General features: G+C 41.3%; 1 protein-coding gene across 15 annotated transcripts in view; it reads left to right on the forward strand.

Moving 5' to 3' along the window:
* The first annotated feature begins 878 nt into the window (after positions 1–878).
* The window catches only part of myo6a (myosin VIa), a 129,526-nt gene continuing 103,365 nt past the window's right edge, over positions 879–27,039 (forward strand). For all 15 annotated transcript variants that reach the window (XM_011491912.4, XM_011491913.4, XM_011491914.4 and 12 more), the window contains exons 1-5: positions 879–1,089; positions 18,523–18,657; positions 23,221–23,290; positions 24,630–24,703; positions 26,614–26,743. In XM_011491912.4, coding sequence (XP_011490214.1) covers positions 18,541–18,657; positions 23,221–23,290; positions 24,630–24,703; positions 26,614–26,743 — 391 coding nt within the window. In that variant the 5' untranslated portion in view covers positions 879–1,089; positions 18,523–18,540. The remainder of the gene's footprint in view (positions 1,090–18,522; positions 18,658–23,220; positions 23,291–24,629; positions 24,704–26,613; positions 26,744–27,039) is intronic.

Below are 27,039 nucleotides of genomic sequence, written 5' to 3' on the forward strand. Positions count from 1 at the left end.
TGATTTGTTGTTTTATATGCAGACACATAGGGGTTTTACTGTTAGTGTAGAGCAGAATTTTTTGTGTCTTGACCCTCTGCTGCTGTTGACCAGCAAGTGTTGTGAACCTGTGGAAAACTGGTTTTGGTTCTAGTTCATTTATTATGAAATGATCATCTCGTTGTCCAACAACCTTAGTGTTTGGAGTGTTGATATGTTGATCGTTAAAATATTTGTGGTTTCTAAACCCAGGAAATGCCAGAGTGGAAGTGGCTGACAGGAACTGTTTAACAGTTCATCAAAAAGACCAAAGCATTGATTTACATGCCTTAAAAAAATAGCAGAAACAGTCATAAGAGGCCAAAGTACAGCTGTGGTAAAAGTACAGAAAAACAAAAAAGACAAAGAAGTATTACCCACAAATTACAATCTCATAGTAGTGAAAAAGTTACAAAGAAATAAAACATAAAATTAAGAAAAGAGGAAGACCCTCAAAAAGGCTATCATTTGCTTTAAAGCTGTATGACATGTGATACAAAACAAATGAATATTGCATTTCAGAGTAAATCTTTTCATTAACACTAAAAAAAGACACAAAAATCCCCAAATGCATTAATATCATTAGGCAAACTGCTGCTAAATTTGTCCACAGATTTCCAAGAAACCTGCATGATATTTTTGCAGAAATGAGCCATAACACTGTGCGTCTAACTACAAACAGAATATGCAAACAAGATCACAATATTGGGACACATCCTGGACAGTCACTAAATGTGCATCCCCGCAGGTGGATGAAAGGGTTGTCCCACTTTTCCCCCATTGTAAAAGCTGAATTTGAGCATAGCGCCCCCTGTAGGAATTCTTCCACCGGGCAGTATATAAAGCCGCTGTGACGTCACGGGGCCCGTTCCCAGTGTTGCTGCGGGAGTGGGAGGCTGCTGGACGGGTGGAGTGTGGACCAGGCTGCTGGAGCTGAGATAAATCCCGTGGACACAGCCGGCTCGGCCTCAAGCTCTACTCTCTTTTTAGGGGGGATTTAATAGGAACAAGAAGTATATGTTTTTTTATACAAGCCAACTTTTGGAGTCCCAGGAGCTTCAAGAAGACGAGGTAGGTAGTACCGGTATGCGAACGGAGCGACTCCATGGGCGCGAGCCGACAGGCTGCAGCGTTCAGCGGCGTGCCGGTGCTATCAGCCCCGCAGTTCGGGAACCCGTCCGTCAGCGTCCCGGCCTCACTGAGCCTACAGCCGAACCGCCGACACCCCAATGCTCCCAGCCCCAGCCGGCTCCCTTACACGTTCATTTCGCTGGAGCAGAGTTTGCATTCGTTCGGCTTTGTTGTGGTGAGGGGGCTGACGCCCTCAAACGCACACATTTAAAGTTCTGGGGATGGAATGAAGGCAGGCGCGAGCGTTTTTACCTCGCGGAGGGCAGAGTCCGGCCGGCCGCGGTGGGAAGCTGCTGCCTGCCGCGGGGGGCTGCGGTGTTCTGTACCGATACGTCCGCTCCGAAGCCCGGCTGCGGCCTGCAGACTGCCGGCATACGATACGGCGGCTACTAAAGAGCCACTGGACCCGTTCTGCCCCGAAATGGCATGAACTGGTGGGGTTTCTAATTCTAATATTGCTTAAGCACTGATGGAAAAATGACGTTTGCTTCAGCAGAGAGACAGAAAACAAGCTGCAAGCTGTGTGTTGCATGATTATATAAGAGCTCTCATTGTTTTCATCCTGAGCTTCATGCTTATTGGTGTGAATCCCTGTCATTTGTCTTTTGCTGCTCATGGGTATTTTTCTGCTCTAAGCCTTCACACAACAAGAGATATGATTAGCTCACGTTTGAACTTCAGTATCAGAGCTGAAGTGGGTCTTCTTCAGCACATCCTCCTGTTGGGTGGAGGCCTCTCCAACTCCTGAATCCTGGACTTCTTGTTTATGGCTGAGTTGCCATAAAGTTCATGCACTTCCTTGTCCAATTGCCCCTCACATTGCAACTGGGGAGAACATCCAGAGGTTCTCAGTTCCTGAAATGGACCTGGACCACAGAGGAGGCTTTATAGGAACAGCATCAGGGATGCACAAGCTCATCGGGGTAGTTGCATCATGTCACAACAGGAAATGCCATGTATTGTAGGAAAGTTGGCCTTCCTGAGGCTCAGGATTCAGGTTCTGTTAAGGGAATTATTTTGTTGCTTAGTGGATTATTTGGATCATGCATAACTCAAGACTGGTGCTGAACTAGTTGTTAGTATTGATTAAATAACACTCATTTATGCCCTAAATAAGAATCAGAAGCTGAATTTAAATGGTTAATAGAGTATTGCAGTGGAACTTTTGCATTAAAACTGAACTACAGTTTCTAAAATAAATTGTGAAACAAGGCAGTAAAAAAGTAACCCTTACTCACTCAAATTCCTCCATTAAAAGTATTATTTCGACAGGAAGTACTTCATTGTGGCAAAAGGTTGACTGTTTTTTTTAGTGTAGTGCTTGAGGTCATTTTTTTATTGCTTTCTGGCAGTTTTGTTGCTTATTAACTTTTTTGCTGCAAACTACATACTTCCACTAGTATTTACATACTTCATTAACATACACTGTCCTTTGTGGAGCGCTTAAAGCAAAGAAGAACATGAATTAGCTGCTCTAATACTGTTAATATGTCAAATGCATTTCCTTACTTTTCTTGAGGAAGTATAAAGGCAAATAGGAAAGTTTATTGGGTACAAGGGGTGAATTGTTGCGTATAGAGGTTTATGAAACCATTAGAAATGATGTTCATAAGTGCTGGTGTGGACTTTGACACTTGAGCCTGCATGCTTTTTTCTATCTTCTCCTCCCTACAGAACGTAGACCCTCTCTGAGGTTTATAGTTACCTCCAGAAAACCATTTCCTTTTCAGTAGTTCCCCACTTTACTACTAGAATTTGTTGTAAGATCAACTCCAATAAAAATGTTGTTTTTGGTGTGTTTAACATGTTCTGTGTGGCATTTTTCTCATGATGGAGGACATATATTGGGAAAATTAAGATTAAAACTGTGAGTATTTCTTTATTCAAATAGTTGAGAATCAGGAGAGGAAGAATAAATGTCGCTTAAAAAAGCTTATGTTTGAACTACAGTCGGCCTGCTCCGCTCCATTCTGATGCATCCACTTGCCAACAAAAAGATCCATCTACATCTTTGTTTTACTCGTCTGAGCTGGAATCTTATGCAATACCATTTTAGTGTAAAGGTTGGTTTCTTGGTCTTTTATTCTTTAATTACTTTGCTGTATCAAAAAGAACTAGAGGCATTAGCAATGCAGCTTCTTGTTTCAGTCTTTTAGCTGGAAAAATGTAAAGAAATGTACATTTCAGTCCATTTTTCTTTGGTAGAAATGAACTTCTACTTTTACACGACAATGGAATGAAGGTGGAAAACGCAACTATAAATGCTAAAAATAAAAAAACAAAGATGACTCTGTTAAAGCAATTGGTTCAGAAATCTAACTCTATTGATTTAAACCACTTTAAAACCCACTTTTTGGTGTTTTTACCATGTTCTTGTGACATTTTTTTTTTGAAGATGGTGGATATATATACAGAAAATGAAGATTCAATACTGTGTTTCGGTGTATTTCTATAATCAAATTGTTTAAAGTCAAGAGCAAAGAAAAGCCATAAAAAAGCCTGTAGTTGTTACGTACAAACTACAACAGAGGTGATTTATTTTTATTTTTTTTGATCAATCCTGCTGCTCTGCAGGAACTATGTCCAAGAAAACAACAACACAGGTTTATTGATATTTCCTAAAATCTGCATAATTATAATTAAAAGACTACTTGGGAATGCTTTGAAAATGGACCTAAACATGATTAAAGTGGGTCTTTAACGATAAGGTTGTGAGAGAGCTTTACAAACACAGGAACCTGCTTGAATCTCAATTTTGCCTTGACACCAAAAAAGGAAGTACCGGTAGTCTGTTCTTTTGTAATGATATTATCCCTTTATTTCTTAGTAAAAAGAGGTACAGGTAATTTTCTAAATAGATATTTTTCATAGAATCAGTTGTTGTGCATTAGGTTTTATATCACAAATTGAAGCATTGATAAAGATGCCTGAGGACCCGACGGATCCTGTTTATGAATGACATGCTACATGAAAACAATGACCTACTGAAAGGCTTCTGGTTCTCCTGCATGTTTATCTCTGAAGTGGAGAGGATACAACGACTACTGTTATTTTTGCACAGCTGCCACAGAACATTACATGTCTAGTTAAGAATATGCAAAAAACAAACCAAAATGTAAAGTATGTTACAATGGTAAACAAAAACTAGCCTTATCTAAGCTCTTGTCCTCGCTAACATTTGGTCAGATGTCTATTCGTAGTTGTACCAATCTAGCTGTCGAGCCACACCTAACCTATACATCATGTTACCATGACGACCCACTTAATTAACAATATCTGGGTCCTATGCTCATATTTTTAGAGTACTGTAGATGCTGCCACTTTGAACCACACTTTAAAATTTTCCACAATAAAGGTTTTGACCAGGTTAATGGTCCAGTGGTAGAGTGTCCACCCCCCCAGACACCCAGTCATTGCAAAGACTTTAAATATGGGACTCCTTGCCTCCCTGCCTGACATTCTGCACTAAGGGGTTGGATTGTGGGGTAAACCACCAAATGGTTCCTGAAAGCAGTCTTGACTGTTACCCAGTGCCCACCCACCAGATGCACAAAATGTGGAGAAAAACTATCAAACACTCAGGTTTGTGACGACTAGTGGCACAATAACTTTATCTATTTGGTGTTAAGTTATGGAAAGTCTTCAGGTTTCTTTCTTTCTTGTATCTTGCTTATTGTTGCGTTGTGGGATCTCGTCATACATCAACTAATGGTGCATTTTGCTGCTTCTGTGAATGCTTACAGTAATCTCATGACCTGTATTTATTTATCTCTTCACCCTAATTACACCCAGTGTTAAAGCCTACACATCCGCCCTCTACAGTTGATACAACATAAACCAACATTTATATTATAAGGAGCAGTTGACAGTAAATAGGGTTCAGCTGTCTTAGAGTCACAGTTTGACCTTTTATGTCCTTCAGCTCCACCCTGTGGAGGCTTAACCTGGTCAGGTACTGCCCCAAACCATTTATTAGCAGCAGTGAACTGGGTTGAGATCTTTTGTAAGGTACCAATCCAAGATGAAACAATAAAACAGAGTAGCATCAACTTTCCCCTACCGACAGAGCAGGAAAGTTCAGACGTATCTCGTTTCTGATAGAGTTGCATTAATACTGCTCCCCCAGTCACCATCAGCCTTTGTAATTAGGGGAATGTGAGCTGAATTAGTCACGCCACACTGAGCAGACCTCTTGCTGTTGATGACGATGAGTATCGGCTTACAAGTTGTCTGTGAGCCCAGCTGCCACACTCCTGGGGTCTGGGGTCCTTGGGGGAGCTCAAACGTGTCGGTATTCCTTAGTTTGTTGTGCTTTGACTCAACGCTAAAATACCACCAGATTCCACAGGACAATCATAGCTTAAAGGCAAATGGACTGGGCTAAAGTTGAGGACTAGTTTTGAACAAACATAATTGAACCCTTGTGTCATCTCACATAGCGTAATTGAACAGGTTAACCTTTGTTTTACCTTTTGTTCCCACACCTCTGCTCAACTGAATGACATTTTGGTTATGGAATAAAGTTTTGAGGCCTTGATTTTGTTGTTTTTACTGCACCAATGTGACAATGCTTGTATTGATGTTGGTTAGAATTTGATTATTATTTTTTTTACTACTTTAAATCAAACTCCACAGTTCTGTCCAGGTTAGGGACAGGACTTGCTTGCTTGGTAGGGTAGCGGTTTAGGACTTTAGCCTGTGCCACAACTTGGACGTCATACGTCTGTGACCTGTCATTAAACGAAGCAAAGATGACCACATATTGAATAGAGGGCATTTAGGTGTATGAGGTCTTCTTTTCTTTGCACTAAAATCTTTATAATCTCATTTTTTTAATCCCTTCATGTCTGCGAATTTGCAACATTCCATTAAGTCCAGGATTCCACTTACGGTAATTTGGAATCACCTTGAATGGGAAAAATGTTGAAGAATTTTTTTATAAATATAGTTGGGGGGGAAAAAGGGTTAAACACCTCACCTTTCGTGTTTTTCCCCACAGACTGGCCGTGATGAGATCAGAAAAAAAGGTTTCCACTGCGACTGACTAAAAGGAATTGGGTGTTTGTGTACCTAAAATGGGTAGATCGCTGCTTTTTGAATGAGTTGATACAACAGTGAAAATGTTTTACTTATCAAGAACTAAAAAAGTCAACTTTAACTTGGCGGGATCAGGGTTAGTTGATTTCCTCTAAAAATAAAAGAACAGCTGTGAAACATCAAAGTACTGCTTGGTGTTTCTGTAGCTGACTGGTAATAAAGTTTATCACTTTATTTAAGCGTAAACTTGTAAAGTCTGATGAAAAGTTGGGTTAAGGTTGTGTTCCTGTGGTTTTTTTGTGTGTTTATTCTCTTGATTTAAAGTCTTTAAACTTCAAACACACAACATGACGCTAAATGGTAGCTTTATTCTGCTTTAATAAGCAGTTTTTGTATTGAAGGCACAGTTCTCCCATTGTCTTTGTGAGGCTGCCTAAGCCCAATTCAAAATGTAAAATGTGTGGAAGCCATGGTTGGAAAGCCGTCGTCATATTAGTGGAGTGACGAGGTTGTTACCATGACAACAGAAACGCCATCCATCCATTTGACGGGATCGCGTGCTATTGACCTTTGAAACTAAAAACCTGCCCACATGAAGTCACACCTAGTCTTTGCTTCATTCACCAGCGTCACTGTTTGAAATATAAGTTTATGAGGCTTTATTATGTGTGCTTCAGTATGGCATTATGGGAAAGTCGAAAAAAGGAGGCAGCTTCTGCCCGCTGTTCTTTCTGTTTAGTTTACCCAGAGGTAGACGAGGTGTATTTTTGTGGTTTTCTTGTTCAAGCAGGGCGTTGGCTTCCCGGACTTTGATCTGAGTGGAAGTCTCTCCAAAGGATCCACTATCAAAATAAAAGTATGGCTGCTCCCAAACTTTACCGAGAAACAAAGTGGCAGTTTTTGGCATTGATTGAGACTCGAAACAATTTTAAGGTGCGGCGTCTAAATACAACAGAATAAAAAATGACAAAGTCACCAAAAACAGGTATTCTGGTACGCTCTCTGGTATCTGCTAGGTTGCAACTATATTAGCAGTTTCCTCGTAACAATAAAAGCTTGTTAAAAGGCATATTCCGCTGACTAGGTTTGATCTTACTGTTGCATTAAAGCCATCTTTCCAGTAGACCTCCTGGTATTGTCTGGTTAATGCAGTTTTCTGTTTCAATGTTTTGAAGGCTCCTCTTCTGTCTCCTTACCAGCTCTTTTCTGCACAAAAGAACTTTCCAAAGACGTTTGTTTTCGCTGACTCTGCTATTTCGAGGTTTCCATTTATGTCTTGAGAATGTACCAGATGGCAGGTGAACGAGGCGAGCGACTTGACAAGTGATTCAAAGATGGACATGATGGAGAGACTCCAGTATTTTTCTTAAATAGAACTTCTATCAGAATTGGTACCAAGTGACCCACAGACCAGGACCAGCCCACAACCAGGGGACACCTGATCTAGAATCTCAATCCTGCATTTTGATTTTTATAAATGTTCTCACCTGATTAGCTAAGGGGAACTAAACATTTGTCCAACATGCATTTATAAAGTAAAGTGAAATGATTTGGATAAAAAAGGCCTATAGGAAAAATCCTCCGTTGGATTTTATTAAATCTTGTAAGCAAAATAAACGATCCTAGCTTTTGTTAATTTGGATAATTGTTGTTTAGTTAAAGGAAAGTATTGATAAAATTAAATGATATAATCCCGTACAAGAAAGAATTAACCTTTGATTAGTTTTACGGTTATTACCTCCTGCTTTTACTCTGTTCACCTATGATCACATTGCTTTTAAAGAGCCTTTTGTGTCCTCTGTCCTAATACTGTGTCTGTCCTTTCTTCTCCATTTTGTTGGTAATAGACCCAGATTTCATAAAAAGTCGTTTTATAATACCAGATGCCCTATTTTAATCCATGGTTCCTGGCAGTTAGGTGTAACAAGTTGTTATTGTCTGCAAGCTTGTTTGCATTTTAGGCCCTGACAGGTGTTTATTTTAGATATGCAAAATATGTAAAAGCTAATAAACAGTTTAAAAAAATGTACATAAATGTAAGTTGAACAATGCTGCTTTATAGAGAACCTTTGACTTCTGAGGTCAGGCATTTTTTTGACATCAACACAAACTTTGAATGAAATAACACAGTTTAGCCTGAACCTGGATGAATGATCAGCTGAACATAGAAAAGCCCAAACTTTCAACTCACCAAACTATCATAAAGAATTGACCCAAGCATGTTGGGCGAGGTTCACCTTATAACTGCTAAGGATGTTGGAACAACTAGGCAAATGCTGCCGTTTACATTTCCGTACAAAAAAAAAAGAGAGGGAAACTTTGCTATTTAAACTATTGTCTGTCATGAAAATGTACACTTGTGTAAGCTAGTTGGATAAATAAGGCCTTTGATCTGATTCCAATTTAGCTTTTTTTGCAGATCTTTGCACACATTTAGGTGCATCGTTGCTTCTTGTCTGGTATTTTTCGCTGCTGCTCTTCTGCTCCCATGGACCTGGTTGCTATGGCGACTTTCGCTGATAATTATTGTCATTCACAACGAGAGTTTTTAAGTTTTTTCTCCCTCTGTCTTTATCCAAACACTACATGTCCCTTTAGCTTTTTTTAAGTAAATGAGCCGATCCAACTCTTTTCCATTGACTGGAGCCATTGCCATGCTGGACACTTCCTGCTTTTAACGTCTGCTCAATGTCCTCGTGTGTCGAACCCACACAGGCTGTGAGGGAGCTGCTGTGGGATTACTGTCATGAAGATGGGAGACGGGAGGAAAGCAAATGTTTGTCTTTGCAAAACCTTGACTCACTCGATTGGTATTTTTAGTCGCATTGACATATAAAAGCAAAGGAAACGTCCTGCTGGTTTTGTACCTTCAGAGACTTCCAGAATCTCAGTCTTATCAGCCACCAACTGGAATCGTCTGCCCCTATTTTTATCTTTTTGTTCTTTAATTGGAAATATGTCAAGCTAAATAAAGTACCTTGTAGTCCTGGTTATAGTTTAACTATTTAGCCTCTATTTAAATGATAGTAAGTCATTTTTTCTGCAGAATTTAGGCCAAGTAAAGAAAAACTTTCTTTTAAATTTAGTTAAAATGCTGCAGGGTCTCTTGTTTTGGTTGTTCTGTTAACATCACAACTCGTATACAACCCTCCTGCATATTTTGAAGTGTTATTATCCTAATTAAAGGACAAATTATAGAACAAAAAAGGTGATTATAAATTAATTTTCCCTTTTTTTAACACTATAAAACAGAATTACACTTAAAAACATCCTGAAACAGGCAGGAGCTTGTAGTAGTCACAGTAAAACAGCATTTTAGAGCGCGTATGTGGAATGCTCATGACTGTCCATGTGTTTCTGACCTCTGTTTCCGTCTTAGTGCGCAGAATTTATTAGACTCTGTGAGGAGAGCTGCCGAGAGCGGCGAGCCCGGCGCTCTGACGGGGTCACCTGCGCTCTGACTCCTCTTGTAATGTACAACTTTTTAGCTGCCGGTGTAACATTTTATTGGAGTTAGACTTCGACATGAATAGCATGACACTTGTCAATTTTTAAACTGGATGAGAGCGAGTTTGTCAAAGATCAGCACTTCAGAAAGTCTGTACGTTTGCTGAAATGTTCAGGCGCAGGTTCCAGTCCAGTCCAACAGGCCGGGTCGACCCTTAAAGTTAACACTAAAAATAAAAAAGTCAGGACAAGCTATGGTTAAGAGGCCTTTACAAAGAATAAAAAAAAAAACATTTCCTAAGGATTTTTTTGCCTTATGCAATACCACTTTAGTGTGTTTTGGTTGGTTTCTTGGGCTTTTATTCTTTAATAACTTTGCTTAATCAAAAATAACTAGAGGCATTAGTAATGCAGCATCTTGTTTCAGTCTTTTAACTGGAAAAGTTTAAAGAAATGTACGTTTCAGTCAAATTTTCTTGGTAGAAATGCACGGCTCATAAATCTAACTATTGATTTAAACCACTTTAAAACCCACTTTTTTGGGTGTTTTCATCATGTTCTTGTGACATTTTTCTGAAAATGGAGGACATGGAAACAGAAAAATAAGATTCAAAACTGCATTTCTGTGTATTTCTATAATCAAACTGTTTAGAATCAAGAAATTTGAAAAAGCCTTTACTTGTTACGTACAAACTACAGGTCAGAAGCTTCCCGCTCTGCCTCATTCTGATGCATTCACTTGTAGACGATTACATCCATGTACGCTTTTGTTTTTCTCGTCTCAGCTGGTATCAAAGCTGTGACTGGATAACTGATATTGCTCGCCATTTTTGTAGCACTGTTGATGTTTGGTTGGGTGGGGGTGTAAGGGGGACGAGAGAGTGTAAAGCATGATGGGAAATGAACGCAGGCTTACTCCACACCAACAGTCCTGACCATATCTCAGAGGGGACTTTTATTTTTTTGTTTAATCAAACCTGCTGCTCTGCAGAGACTATGTCCTATAAAACAACACAGGTTTATTAATATTTCCTACAGAAGCATAATTATAATTAAAAGACCGCTGGGAATGCTTTGAAAATGGATCTAGTTGATTAAGGTTGGACTTTGAAGTTTCCAAAGAGTCTAGTACCTTTTAATACAAGACAGAAAAGGTAGAAATGACACAGCACTTTAATTTCTAGCATTCCAGTGATTTTAAATGTCTCCACTTGCATTTGTACCGATTGCGTCAGTGTGAGAACCATTTTTGACTCCAAACGAATCATCTTTTTCTTTTTGTAGTTTGGGTGAAGACAAAAAGACAAAAGCTGGCGCTTCTTGAACACACCTTGCTCAAACTCGTCTGATTTGTAGGTGCGGCTGCAGCCTAAAACTTGTTGCCAGGTCTACAGGACAACGATAAACAATAATGCTGACTTCTGGAAAACGGTAGTTTTTACTAAAACTGACTTCACCCAACGTTGTCTGCCATGTTTATATCATACAATCACTTCTTCTGTTGCAGCTAATCTACATTTGTTAAAGTAAAAGTTGAATTAACGTAACAATTTAGCTAATATATATATATATATATATATATATATATATATATATATATATATACATATACATATATATATATATATATACACATATACATATATATATATATATACATATATATATATATATGTATATATGTATATATATGTATGTGTATATATATATATATATATATATATATGTATATATGTATATATATGTATGTGTATATATATATATATGTATGTATATATATATGTATATATATATATATGTGTGAGATCAGGTCCAAGGTTGTTCGTTTGTCTAGTTAGCTCTCAGCTGTAAAGACGCCTTTGAATGACTAGCATTATCTCATTTACTGCTTACAGGAAGGCTGTAAAGTTCTGCAACAACTTTGGTTAAGCAGAAAAAATCCACTGGGATACTTTAATCTTTCACTGAAGCCTCTTTTATTGGTGTTGCTCAATAGTGAAGCTGTGCTGGAGGTGATGTGTGCAGGTTTCATGTATGTAGCGATGAAGTCAAGTCTGATCTAGCCTTTTCGTATTCCTGAAGCCCATCTGCTGCAGCCTAATGAAGACATTGAAATGTTTATTTAGAGAATTATACGGGTTTAATAACCAGATTTTCTGCAATTGAACCGTTTTTACCTCACAAAACACGTTGAGGGGATCTGGAGTGTTCAATTCTAATACATTTTGAAAATATTTAGGTTGTTTTGTGGATGTTAGCTTCCTGGTAATTTGTGTCCACCACTGCACTGCTTATGGTTAGGATCAGGGTTTATGTCGACTTGCCTAAAGATTATTCAAGAATTGTGGAAAAGTTTTGCAGCAGCCAAATTATCAATGGGAGTGTAAACAAAACAGTCGCATGTAGCAGTGGAATGCTAACCCTATAACCAAATAAAGTAAAATCTTGGGTCACATTTTTTTCTTTTCTTAAACAATAAACTTTACCCAACATGGTATATTGTAAATGTATAAAATCAAAAGGTTCTTACATAAAGATGAAAAAATATATATATATTTTTACTACAAGTACTGAGCTAAAAATGTCAAGCAAATGGGGATAAAAGGAGTCAGGTGGGAGTGGTTTAATCTAACCCTTAAACTCTGGAGATGCTTCCAGCAACACGTAAATAACACAGGCTGGAGTTAAAGCTCCAATGTTGAAGGGATTGGTTCAATAACAGTTGAAGGCAAAAAAAAAAACATGAAAGTGGGTTAAAAAAAAGTCCTAAGAACTAATTTGGGGTTGGCGACCCACTAACGTATCCTCTTAGTTTGAGTCCGCCAATGTTATTTACATTACCGTTATTATTGTGGCCGTTTGAGCAAACTCAAAGTAAACATACAAAATGGAAAATGTCAAGAAAAATGTTGGCTGCTTGACATCGTTGTCATAATTAGTTTGTACATACTGTTTTCTTTAATAAAGAAGCAAGCTAGCAACGTCACGGCTCCCAGGTGGGTTTTGCTGACATCCAATAGCAACAAACTGCTGCTGTCCTGCAGCTTCAGGAGCTGCCAGGCTGCTCTGATAAAAGATGCTCTGCATCCAGCAAGGGGGGGGGGACTTTAATATCCTTAATTGATTCTGTTTGTCTGCTAGTGCAAACCTCAGTGCTGCACTGTTGAAAGGTAATTATTTTAAGTTCCCTCGGAAAACTCAGCCGTTATTGAATTTGCAGTTTGGCTGGAGGCCTCATGGGAACGAGCAGCTGTAATTTGTTTCTCAATGGCCACAGTTGTGCGGATGAAGGAATCTCAGATCTGTGTCTATTGAGGGATTTTTTTCTCTTAGCAGTCCAACAACTTTGATGGTTAATATTACAAATGCGGTTTGAACATACATAGATTTTGATTGGGGGACAAATTTCTTGAAGATCCACTCGGCTGAAAATAGTGTTTTATGTGTTTTTAACGTGTTCTTTTAGCGTTTTTGTCACGATGGAGGACGGATATAAAGAAAATCACGATTAACACAGTGTTTCTCAGTATTTTTTTTCCCACTCAAATCATGGTTAATGAGGAGCAGACCAAAAAAATGCCATTGAAAACGATCGTATTTGTTACGTCGAATATACGCTGGGCGGGCCACAAGCTCCCTGCTCTGCTCCATTCATCTGAGCTGGAATATGTATGGCTGGAAAACTCCAACATTGGTCGACTTTTTTTGTTTCTGCAGAGAGTGCCCCCCCCCCCCCCCCCCACACACACACACACACAATTCAGAGCATATCTGAGTTGTTTCTGCGGAAACTATGTCCTAGAAAACGACATGTTTTTTGATTTTGCAGCAAAAAAATTGCATTTCATCATTAAAAGACCACTTTGAACACTTTTACAATAGATAAGATGATTAGAGTGGGACTCTAAGAAATTAACAAAACAAAATGAACCTAAAGTAACTTTACAAGTTTAACTTGACTAAATCAATTTGATAAGCAGCTTAAAGTTTTCATAATTACTATTAAAGTTAAAGTTAAAAGTCCCATTAGTAGTTAAAGTCCTAGGTGTTTGAAATTTGTTCTCTGCATTTAACCCATCCCCTGGGGGAGCGGTGAGCTGCGCTCGGGAACCATTTGGTGGTTTAAACCCCCAATCCAACCCCTTAATGCTGAGTGTCAAGCAGGGAGGCATTGGGTCCCAGTTTTAGAGTCTTTTGAATGACTCTGATGTGAACTCACAACCTTTTAGTCACAGGGTGGACACTCTACCACGAGGCCACTCAGTTGGTAACTACTGTAAATAATATATAGATTGGCTGGCTATGGTTTTTCTATGATTGCCACTACTATATATTACCTTTTGTTATATATTGTTAAATTTTGCTGTACTTACAAGATTCAGATTTTTTTTTTGGCTCTTCATATTTAGCGTATGTGTTTTAGTTTCTTTGAGGTGAAAGTATTTTTCAATTAAAAATAGTTTTCAAACATGGAATAAATAACTTCTTGGAATATCAGCAACTTAAATCAAGTATTACTAAAAAATTTAAATACAGAGACAACGATTTAAAGCTACCAGATGTAGTTACCACTCTGATCAATTTCTCAATGAATAAAACTCTCTCCAAAATATACAAACTTTTATGTAATTTAGATAATAACATTTCACTTCCGACAACAAAATGGGATGCGGATTTGAGCATCAGCACAGATGGAAGCTTTTGGTCAGAACTTTGTCTAAACACCTTTAAACTGACAAAAAGTCCAAATCTGCAGCTAATCCATTTTAAAACCCTTCACAGAATTTACTACACTGGACAGAGGATGTTCAAGATGGGTCTCAGCAACTCAGACATTTGTCAGCACTGTGACAGTAATCTACCCGACAATTACATGCATGCACTGTGGTTCTGCACGCCTGTCCAGGCTCTCTGGCAGCAGGTATGTGCCGATTTATCAGTCTGGCTTAAGGTTTCAATCACAGCTTCACCGTCACTTTGTGTGCTTGGTGACATGAGTGCCATCGATGTAGAAGGAGGATTAGGCTCTATCATTTTCATAACTCTTTGCATTGCTAAAAAAACTATTTTAATAAATTGGAAAAGCAAGAAAAATATAAATATAAGTCAACACAGAAATCTGCTGCTTGATCAGATCAGCTTGGAAAAAATGTCAGCCCAAGGTTCAAGTAACTTTGAAAGAATTCGGTCTCTCTGGTCTCCCATAGCTGACTCCATGACTTAGGGGATGGGGGGGCCTGGTCGTCGCTGCTCCTTGCCCTTCTGCCGTGGGCTGGGGTGGGGGCCGGGGCCTCCGGTGCCTGGCGGGGGGTGGTGGGGCGCTGCGTGGTCCTCTGGGCTTGGGTGTGGGGGTGCGTGGTGGGGGGGTGGGGTGGTGTTCTGGCTTGGCTTGGGGGGGTGGTCCCTTTGCCTGTGCTGGGGGGGGTTGGCGGGGGGCGCTGCTGGGGGGGGGGGCCCAGCGGCACTGGATGGGCTTCCCATCTACGCCTGGGGCTGGGATCAGCCCTTCCCTGGCTCTGGGGCGGGACGGGACAACCCTCTTGGGGCCCCCGGGCGCTCTGGGTGTCATCCGCTTCGGCTGCGGGGTCTGGGGTGGGGTGGGGTGGGGGGTCTTGTCGGCCCGGTCCGGTGGGGGGGCATTCTGGGGGAGGGGGGGGGCCGCTATTGGTACGGGGCAGGGGGGGTTGACGGGTCGGGGTCTCCGCTGAGGCCATCGGCGGTTTCCCCGGCCGGTTGGCTGCCTCGGTCCCGTCGAGGCCTGACCAGAGCTCTTCTAGGGCCGGCGTTTGGGGGTGGGGGCCTGGGCTTGCTCCGGGGGGGGCCGGCGCTTTCTGGCTCCTCTCCCTCTGTGTGGGGTGGGTGGTGCTGGGCCTGGGGTGTCGGCGCCTCCGGGGGTGGGGCCCCTGGGCTGGGTGGGCCTGGCCCCCTTGCTGGGGGGGGGGGGCGGGGGACAGCTGTTTGACCACCGGGGGACAGTCTACCAGCTGTCCCCAATTTACCCCCTTCCTCATATAACCTCATAATAGGGTGAGGGGGTGGGGGGATTAGCCTGCGATGAGCCTTGGGGGGGGGGGTTTACTAGGCAGTGGCCCCCCCTCCTATGGTTGCCGTATGGAGTGGTCCCCCCCTCTTTCGGTTTTATTTGCACCTTAGACATGTAGGGCCCTTGGTAGGGGGGGTGCTTGGACATCACTGCCAGCAAGCAGCAGATGTCCTCCTAGCACCCTACCCGCCAATTTTAACCGCACCTTAGACATTTAGGGCCCCTTGGTGGGGAGGGTGAGGGGACATCACTGTGAGTAATCAGGAGATGTCCCCTTAGTGCCCTACCCGCCAATTTTAACTGCACCCCCCTTAGTACACACACCCCTCCCCCCTCAATATATACATCCCAACATAAACACACACACATGCACACACACACCCTCTTAAACACACATATACGCACACACATTTTGCAAGGAAGGTGGGACCTAGGACCATCTGTCCCCTGCCTCTTCCCTGGTGGGGGGTACGGGCCCCTTTGCAGCGGCGGCCGTGTCCCCGGGGTGCCGGCTTCCTGGGCCCGGCGGTGCTCTCTCCGCGCGGTGGGGGGGTTCACATTACATCTGAGCCGGGGGTGTTGGTGTCCCTGGGGGGTGGGTTCTGGTCCTTGCTCCTGAGCGCTGGGCCCCGCCTAACTTCCAACTGTGGCCGAGCCTGGTCGGGCCATATTTACAACACCCCTTGTGGGCCCTCTTTTTTCCCCGGGGTTCCCCCCTCCTGGGCGGGGGCGGCGGGCCCCTGCCTTGCTCCTCCCTGGACCAACCGTGGGCCGGGCGGATGGCTGCCTGGAGTGCGGGGCGGGTCTCCCTTGGGGGGTCCTGGCTCGTACCTGGGGTTGGGGCGGGGGGATGCCCGGAACTCCTGGGTGGTGGTGGGGTGCTCGTCTGGGGCTGTGGGCGTCCCTCTCCGGTGGGGCCCTGCGTTGGGCTCTCCCGGCGCGGCGGGGGGGCTGTTCTCCTGGTTGGGCTGGGGCGGCGCTCTCTTTCCCTCTGTGCCTCCCTGCTCTCTGGCTCTGGGGGGCCTTGCGGCGGTCCTGCTGGCCCTGGCCTGGGTGGCGGGCTTGGTCGCCCGGGCGGCGGTTGTTCCCTGCCGGTTTCCGTGTGGCGTGGGGGGGATTCCGGCTGCCGCTGCTGCTGCGGTGGGGGTCTTGGGGTGGGGATGGCTGGGCGCTCTCCTTCCTTCTTTACACATTCCACCATCCATATTAGAAGAACATGAGCACTCACCTGAGCACGGGTGTTGGCTCACCTTTGCACTGGCGGTTTGCGTGACTGAATGACTGAAATGTTTCACACTAGTTGGTTTTAAGGCATAAGTATGCGTGTGAGCACTATCTGTTTTGTGTACATGTCGACAGATGGACATTTTTGCAACTAGCAGGTGTGTTTGACACTTGGGTGTGTGTGTGGACAGGCTCCGCCCTTTTTGTACTGCATTTGAGCCTTACCATGGTGATTAACAACCAGTAAACTTGTTGCTCTCTTGTCTTATCCCCCTTCCCCTCCTACTATCACCCTCCTTCCCCCCCTCTTTCTAACGTCCCTCTCTCTTCTTCCCCTCTTTCCTTTTCCGTCCGGTCCAACACCAAAGATCTTCAAACATGTTTGAAATTAATAAAGTTTGGCCTCAATTACAAAAGGGGTTTATTCAGACATACCTTTGGTTTGTCTGAAGATTAATAACCCCTCTTGTTAAAGTAAAATATGTCCAACACAAGAGGCCCTCAGCTCTCATCTGTTTGCCCAGCTGTTGGACAGGACAAGGTTAAAAAAAAAAAAAAAAAAAAAAATAGTTTTCATGTAAATGTCATGTGCATTGATTCTGGGTTTAATTGCCAAACCTCAACAGTAGAGGTTTGTTGGCAGTTACATAGTTTTGTGCCCAATGGCTTTGCCACATTATTAAATATCATTGTTACGGAAATGTTTTTCCACTCCAATAATCAAATAAAATTGCATCTCATGTGCCTTGCTTTGTGCCAGCAGAGGTAGTTTATCCCTCGAGAGAACAACCCTCTTTCTGTAACCGTAGTAACACGATCCACTGCTGTTTTGACTCTGAAACGGTGTGGTCTGTCTTCTAGCCGCCACAGAGCCCTGGAGAGTTGAACACACGGTGAATCCTGTTTATTCCTTTCCTATTATATTTTTTTAGGCATTTTGCAAGAAATAGAAATTAAATATTCTATTAAATCAAAATGCTTTGATGCATTTAAAGTTTAAAAAATAAAATAAAATCAGAGTGTCCATACTCTACAATGAATTAGTGGAATATATATCTTTATTTTCAGACTGTGATACACTTGCAGTAGAAATTAGATTAACAGCAAATACCAGGGAAATAAATTGCATGTAAGGACACAACCCTTTTTAAAACAGGAACTTATTTTTTTCAGTTTTAGCAGTACATTTATTGTGAAAATCTTGTGGAGTCTGTAGCCTTTGTTAAGCAGAAATGATGGCGTTGTTAACCCTTGTGCTATCCTAGGCACGTTAACATTGGGAGTTGGGTCATCTAGACCCACTAGACAGTGCTCTGAACCTTTTTTCTTCAGTGATTTGTGATCTTCACTGGTGTCCATGGATTACATGAAATCTTTCCACCTTTATCCACCTTTGTCATGGTAGAGAGAACACGTCAATGTAAGGCTGGGCTCATCTAAGATAGCACAAGGGTTACAGAAGCTACAATGACAGAAGCCCTTTGTAAATAAAAACGATCTGCATGGAGTTTGATTCTGCCACAGTTTTAAGAAATAGCTACACTACCTCAACTTTAGAGTTTCTGATAGCCCCATCCCACAAAACAGCATTTCTCTAAGTGTTTCTTCTATTTTTTCCCCAGAGCTTTCACTGAAGTGCAATGGAGGATGGGAAGCCAGTGTGGGCTCCCCACCCAACGGATGGGTTCCAGCTGGGAACCATAGTGGACATCGGATCGGACAGCCTCACCATCGAACCTCTGAAACAGAAGGGAAAGGTACAGTTGATGCATGTGGTTAGGCCTGCACAATAAACCCCAAATTATCGTCATCAGCCTGTGAGACATTCGTGTTTCACAAGACCGCTTAAACTGCAACAAATGGTTCACTTAAATGTCCACACACATGCTTGAAATATCTCATGGCAGTTTGAAGTATTTAATGAATCAAATTGAGCCCTTTACACATTCTACCAATTGGATGGACCCCTTTTACGTCATTGACCAATCGAATTGAGCCTTTTATGTTAAATGCCTGCCTTCTATGTAGACGAGGGTCATTTGGAATATAGTTTACGTTATTCTGACTTTTCTTTAAACAAAAATGGTGCAGTGAAATGAAAATATTCATAGGTTGCAAATACTATTGTCATCACACTATTGATCACTATCGCATATCGCAGGTTTTCCTCACATCGTGAGGAAACGTGATTAAGTTACATGTTTTTTCCACAACATGTTTTATACTCTACAACTGCTGAAACAATAAAGCACCAGGACTTTAAAAAAATACCCTCCAGACTGCCCCCGTCTAATGTATTCAGGTACATTTAGTGACTGATCAAGTGGCTTCTCTCAGCAAGACAAGTACTTATTTTGCTCTTTCCATGTCCTGGAAGTTCACTTTTCCACTGAATAATGTCCTATATCGGCTCTGGCAAAGCTTTTAATGTCACCATTAGTGTGGGAGGCAGCACAGCTTCCTGCCTGACAGCCTTTGAACTTTTCCACGTAAAGGCTGCACTTCCAGTCTTTTCTTTGAAAGATGTTCCTCTGTTTACTGTCAGCTAATAAAGCACGGTGCTGCCGTGGTTCAATGCCACTGTGTGTCTCAGGGTGACTTTGTGTTTGCTCTGTCGAATCGTACCTAAAAGGGAAAGTGCATTGATTCTAATTTGTACAAGCCTTTTCCGCCTGCTCTCCTGAATCTGAATTACAGCCTGTCTCCTCATACAGCTGGTGTCGCTGACTATTAGCAGTTTCTGCAGCAGTTTCACCACAGTCTTTTAGTGGCAATGCAGCTGTTTAAACAGTCTTATTATATTCCTGCACTCATGATCACAGACCGCTTTAAACACCCATTCCAATAAAAATTGTGTTTTTGGTGCTTTTAACATGATCTTGTGGTATTTGTCTCACGATGGAGTACATCTGTAACGAAAATTAAGTGAAAAGAGGCACTTCTGAGCATTTCTTTATTCAAATTATTGTGAATCAGAAGCAAACAAAAAATGTACAGTTTGAAAAAGCCTGTAGCTGTGATGTAAGTGCTACAGTCAGTGTGCGGATGTGTCCACTTGCAGACAAATGGATCCATGTACGTCTTTGTTTTCCTGAGCTGAAATCTGGATCCCAACTGTACGACTGAATAGATCTGAAATTTCTTGCCTTTTTTGTTGCACTGCTAATGTTAAGTTGGAGTTGTAAACCAGCGGTAGAGAGTGTAAATAAGCCACGGTTACATGCGCAAAATATCTTGATCGGATCAATGGTCAGATTAAAATCCAACCGTGTACATGGGATCAGAAAAACTTTTTCCGATTAGAACGAACGTTCACATGGTCACACTTTCGGTTGGAATAAATCAGTTGCACATGCGCAGTAGTGTTGAAAATACTGGAAGAGGAAATGAGTCCTGTTGTAAACAAACCTAGCTGCCACATACATTCATGCAGCAGCTCCGTAATATACGAGACGATCTTCCAAACATGCTTTTATTAATGTTATGAATATTATGAAGCGCCTGTTTGCTCATCATTTTATTTTTAATCTGTGTGGTCATTGCTTTTTTTTGTGGAAGAACGGAGCTGGAAGAAGTCAGGACTAAGAGAGGCTAACATGCGCTAACAACATTAGCCTTGTTGGATGAACACAAAATGCATGCGGGAAATGCTGCAATCTGCATCTTGGCTGCACATAAATTGTGGGAATAACATCAGCCTTTATTTAGTCGGGACACGACTGGAAACACAAATCCACGTGATTGTTTGAACGGTCTCTGAGGACTGAGCGGCATTTCTGCTTTGAAAAGCTCACACACCGCCCCAAAGCCGCTGTGTGACATGGTTCTACTGACTCCGGCAGCTGCTAACCCAGAGCGGCTGGACGCATCGCAGTCCGAAGTCTTCCACATGTAACAAAACAAAACGCACACGTAACAAAGCATCCTCCCTTCCCCTCAAACACAAAGTTATAAATCCGGCTGCTCTGCTCAGAGACACCGGCACCTGAGCCCGGACCGGGCAGGGTCCAGACGTCAAGGGGTACGAAGCGCCCCCTCGTGAGGGGTGTAAGAGAGGGGAGAGGCGAAAAGCCAACGCGGCAAGGGCGGAGCGGCGCTTCTCCCCGGGCGTTCGCAGAGCACCCGGTCGGTCCTGTTTGCGCTCCAAAGCTTTCTCTCAGCGAAACACCGTCTATGCATGATGTAAACCAGAGCAGAAGTGACACACGATCGGAATGAACCGTTTACATGAACAACGATCGGATCAACCATCGGCATAACCCACCTATCTCGATCGGAAAAAGACCGAACAAATCTGATCGGGGCAGAGTATTCCAAACGGCGTGTTTACATGACGCATTTTCCTTGCGATCAGGCTTTCTTTCCGAATACTTTTGCCCATGTAAACGCAGCTTATGAAGAAAGGTGAGAATTCAGGGCAGGCTTACTCCCTTTCAACTGTCCCACCCACAACTCAGTTGTCCTAATGAACTCCTGCTGCTCTGCAGAAACTATGTCCTAGAAAACGACACAGGTTTATTGATTTAGGCTAAAATCATACCAATTAAAGATCCACTGGGAACTCTTTGAACATAGATCATGATTAGGACTTTAAGGAAGAACATTTCCAAACACTTGGTCATCTCTATAACGCTGAGCATTTTTGTGTTAGCACCATGAAATGAAGTGTCATGGTACATAAAGTTGCATTTTGCAGACATTTTATGTCTTTAAGGTGAAACTTCCCTACCAAAAGATTCTGCTTTGTGTGTTTTTCTTTGTTTTTTTTTTGGTGGTAGATGTTTTGTCAGAGCTAAATGTTTATAAAGGACTTTATGTGAGAGGAGGCTGTCCATCTGCAGTAGGGTTTTATTGTTTTATTGAATCCTGTAATAGTGTGAAGAAATAAAAACAAAGTCCAGTTTATGCGGCTGCAGCCACTTTGTGCCAGTGTCTTACCTAGTGCTGTGTCACATGCGGAGGAGGATGCTCTTTCAAAATAAAAGCAGAGTCTTTGTCCTTTTGAGGTGACCTTAAAGGTAAAAATATATGAATGAACTTTAGAGCTTCGTTTTGATATAAAGGTCAGTAAAATGCTTTACTGGCAGTAAGTAAAGTACATAATGAAGCTGCTCCTCATGTAAAAGTCACTTTTTCCCGTCTCAGATTATTAGTCTTGCATCATGTCTTCCGTTTTTCCTCACGTGGCTTTTTTACATAGAAAAACCATTTCGTTTTCAGAGACCATTAGGAAAATACAACAACTGGAATGAATAAGAGGACTGTACGTCACCTCAGCACTGCAGCCTTTGGGGCTCAGAGGCCAGTTAAAAAGGCCTGGAAAAAAACAACCTTAAGCCTCTAGCAGCAACTTTTTGTTTTTTAAGTCATAGAAATGCATCGCAGCCCTGCGTTCAAAAACTCTGGGGTCACATGTCCTCCTAAACCCTTCAGAATGAGCTCAGCTTGAAGAATGTGAGCTGCTGAAAACCAGAGCAGCAAAGAGTTCAGTCAATGCAGATTATGGAAGAAACTGCTGCACTTCAGCTCAATGTTGTTCTTCCTACCAAAAACGTCTGTTAAATGTCAAAAGCTTAGCAACCGATGAATTACAAAATACAGGCATGAACCTTAAGTTTACAGAACATTTTGCTGCAACCTAAAACGTATGGAGTTGTGTGTGGATTGTTACTATAAGGAAATATCGGATTGGTCCAAAACGAAACAGACTTGTTGGTGAATAGAGAAATAGATTTTTGTTTTGAGCTCATCGTACATTACGTTATCTAAAAATGTCAAACTTTTTGCTTTATTTTTTAAAGATGAGCTTTCTTTTAAAATGATAGATTATGGAAGGTAAAAAACAGGAAAAGTAAAATAAAATTTATTGTAGAGCAATAATTCTTTTTATGGCTTTTTAAAAAAAAATTCCCCTTTAGATTCAAACTACATAAATAGATCATTTTAATCAGTTGGTTGGATTCAATGTTTTTTTTTAATCAAACATTTATGGTAAGTAAATGGAAAGTAGTGAACTGTTTTACTTTGTATGTGTTTCATCCATTACAGTGATTTTATTAAGTTGGATGTTTTGCTCAAAGACACAATGACTGCTCTGGAGTTTGAACCCTCAGCAGGCTTTTTGGAGGGCTGTTAGCTAGAACCACATCACAGGGCCACAAAGAGGACCTCTAAAAAAAAGAATAGATTTTTTAAAATTTTTCTCATGATAGAAGTAAAAACCAAAACTACAACTCAAAATCATCAGACTTTCCTTCTCAACATTTGCATTCACATGTGATATTTTCATGGATGTTTCATGATCATTTCTTTCTTCCCAGACTTTTTTGGCTCCGATAAACCAAGTCTTCCCCGCTGAGGATGAAGTCGACAAACACGTGGAGGATAACTGTGAGACCTGTCACACTCTTTCTCTCTCACCATGTTATTGAGGATAAATCATATATACATGCATTACATATATATACAGTACTGTGCAAAGATTTTTGGGCAGCTGTGAAGAAAGGCTGCAAACCAAGAATCCTTTCAAAATTAGATGTTTGTTTTCAGAATCCTTTCTTTTCATTAAAATGCAGCGAATGACCAAAAGAGTCATCAATATTTGGCATGAGCGCCCTTTCCCTTCAGAACTGCATCAGTTCTTCTGGTTCCCTCGCTCCCAGTTGATGAAGGAACTCAGCTGGTGGGTTGTTTCCAAACTAACCTCAGATCTTCTGTGGATGGGGGCTCAATCTTCTGCCTCTTTGTGAAGTCCCAGACACACAACGTGATGTTGACATCAGGGTTATGTGTGGACCGTGCCATCCTGTTTCCGCTGAAGGGATTTCTTAATGACTTAATGACTGTTCGGGTTTGTACACATACGCCTCATAGATGGTTTCTGTGTGATGGAAAAGTATCTGCCGGTACTTCTCAGTTCCGAGAACACCATTTCAACTCCATTTGTGTGCCCGAAATGCTCAAGAAACCTCCAACCATGCTTCACTGGCGCCTACAGTTTTTGATTATTGCATCGCTCTCCAGTTCTGCTACAGACTATTACTAAAAATTGGAAGTCATCAATCCAGTGTACAGCATCCCTGTGTTTTCCTGCATACTTGAGTTGCTCGGTCTTGTTTCTATTTTAAGATGTCTGTCTTTTTATCTGCACCTCTTCCATGAAGACACTTCTGGTGATGATTTCATGGGTAGTAGATGGGTTTACCTGGCTGCCACTGGTTTCTGTCTGTTCAGAACTGATAGAACTGCTGAATATCTACTGATAAGCATCTGCTCCCCTAATTTCTTTGGCCGACCGCTACGTCTACAATCCTCAATGCTTCTCTCTGCTTTTGCAGATGCCTCGATTCCTGTTGCTGTGCTCAATCTTTCCATGATATGAAGCTATCTTTCATAGCCCCACCTTGGTAGTAAAGTTGGACTGTTTCTTACCCAGTTTGAAGCCTCCTACACTGCTTTTTTAGTTTCAGTTCATGACTGAGTTTCAACCTACATGTGGCATTGATGATTATCAGCACTAGTTTGGAATAAATAGTTGATCAACCTTGTGAACCTGTAAGACATGGATCGGACAGTCAAACCTGTAAGACATTGACCTTTATAAATGAATAAAAAAACAAAACAATCATTAGTTTTGTTTCTTAAAGGATTCTTCACCTGCCTAAACTTTTTGCACGGTGCTCTATAAATTATTAAAGATGCAACCTCATTGTGTGTTTGTGCTCCTCAGGCTCTCTCATGTACTTGAATGAAGCCACTTTGCTCAACAACATTCGAGTGAGATACAGCAAAGACAAGATTTATGTAAGTGCTGCTTTTGGAAAGATTTTATAACAAACTTACATTTATTTGTTTAAAACGATTCTAACTTTGTCCAAATAGAGTATTTATAAACTCTTGTTAGCTATTTAAAATGACTTTTTTCTGTTGTTGCATGTTTTCTGAACGGAAAAAAGGATTTAATTATTTCACTTCTCTGTCAGATTTTTTTTGCTGCTGCAGCTTTTACAGTATCACCAGTTTAAAATGATCTGAGTATTTACTTTTCAGCCCTTGTGCTTAGGGTTTATAAGCATACTTTGCATGTTATGTATGACCATCCAACCATCTCCTGTCCAGAACAGCAGTTTCAGCCGGGTGTCAGCAGCTTGTGTTTTTCAGCCGTAAAATCATCGTCTTCACAAAAATAGAGCTGCTCTGTCACAAACCTGAGTACCCAGCACCCAGGTGTGTGTTGCCCTGAAGGGCCGCAGCTGAGGTCAACGTGGACAGGAGTGGATGAACACTGACATCTAGTGTCCATTCAGGGTAGTGCGCTGCTAAACTGAATTGCCATTTTTTTCTCCGAACCCCTACTTCAGGGGTGGGCAATTCCAGGCCTCGAGGGCCGGTGTGTCTGCATGATTTCCAGATAGTCTTGCCCTACTCATGACTGATTACTTGGTTCAGGTGTGTCCAGCCAATAATCTTGCCCTACTCATGGCTGATTACCTGGTTCAGGTGTGTCCAGCCAATTAGAACATGCCAGAGCAGGGTATGCTGGAAAACATGCAGGAATGCGGCCCTCAGTGCCCACCTCTGCCCTACTTGATTTTGTTTCTTCAAAGAAACGAGATGAAGGAAAAGATGAGATGAGACAGTCGACCTTGGTTAAGGTTGACACATTTTAACAATATCTGTGGCACAATTAAATCATGAAAGCCGCTTCCCCCCCATTCATCTATTTTTCAGAACAGGAGAATTTAACTAATTTGTAAGATCTTGTATATTGATTGAATTAAATAAAGATGTTGGGTTTAGAAGCCTTTTAGAGAAGGGATATCATTACTTTAATGACTTCAATGTCTCTTATGTGGTGTTTAATGGATTTAAGAGTTTAAAGACTCCAATGAAAACTGTATTTTTGGTGTTTTAAACATCTTGCTGAAATTTGTCATGATTCCTCATATATAAGGAAAAGAAATTTATACGTCACAAATACAATCTTTTTCAAACTGCATCTTTTCGTCTCCTCCTGATTCACAACGATTTGAATGAAGAAATGCTCTTAATTGCGTAATACTCTTGATTAGGCCTGATCAATAAATCTCAAATTTAGCGTTATTGCGATATTAAGCTGCGCAATACGCATATTGCAAAAGTTGCCGAAAGTTGAGATAAACGGTAACCTTAAATGTGCTAAAACAATCTTAAGGCAACTTAAAGTATTTAACAAATCAAATAAATCCTTTAGCATTTGACAAATTGGATGGGGCCCCCCCCAACTATGTAGATTAGGGTCAATGTGTAATTTAAGTTATGTTGACTGTTTATTTAAATTAAACTGTTGCATTAAAAAGGAAATTATGTATTTAGTTGTTTTACTTTTTGTTCATGTGTCACAATTTACATCGTCATTGCAATATTGATCACTAATATCGCAAAGCACAGGTTTTACTTATATCCTGCAGCCCTACTCTTAATAATCTTCATTTTCCTAATCTGTCCTTCGTCATGAGAAAAATGCCACAAGAACATGTTAAAAACACCAAAAACAGCATTTTCATTAAAGTGAGTCTTCAAAGAGAAAAAAACTGTCTGATTTAGGAGTTCTATGGTCTTCAACGTTAAACCGTTTTTATTATTTACTAAAACATTCAAAACTTGAATAAGCTTTATTAAGCTCTGGAATACATTTTTATCACCTGTTGTCTTTGTTTTTCCTCCTCTACCAGACGTTTGTAGCCAACATTTTGATCGCCATCAATCCATACTATGATATCCCAAAGCTTTACTCACCAGAAACCATCAAACAGTACCGGGGGCGGTCTTTGGGGACGCTGCCGCCACACGTCTATGCCATCGGTGGGTAAACCTACGTTCCCCTTTAGGTTTGAACAAGAAACGAGTTGTCGTTTCTTGTTTGTTGCCCTGCAGGCTTGAGCATAATCTCTTCAAATACTTTCATGACAAATCTGTCTTTTTCAGTCTTCTGTTCTAACTGGACTCTTTGTGTGACCATAGTTGTTAAACTCTGCATGTTTTCACCAAATCTATTTTGTTCTGAGTCAGGCTGAGTGTTTTTCTGTGATGATAAAGAAAAAATTAAACATTTCTAGTGTTGAATTATTTTCTTTGAATGTTTGATAAAAATCCTCTTG

The sequence above is a fragment of the Oryzias latipes genome, chromosome 24 (genome assembly GCF_053564925.1).
Source record: "Oryzias latipes strain Hd-rR chromosome 24, Olatipes_Hd-rR_3.1".
Lineage (NCBI taxonomy): Eukaryota > Metazoa > Chordata > Actinopteri > Beloniformes > Adrianichthyidae > Oryzias > Oryzias latipes.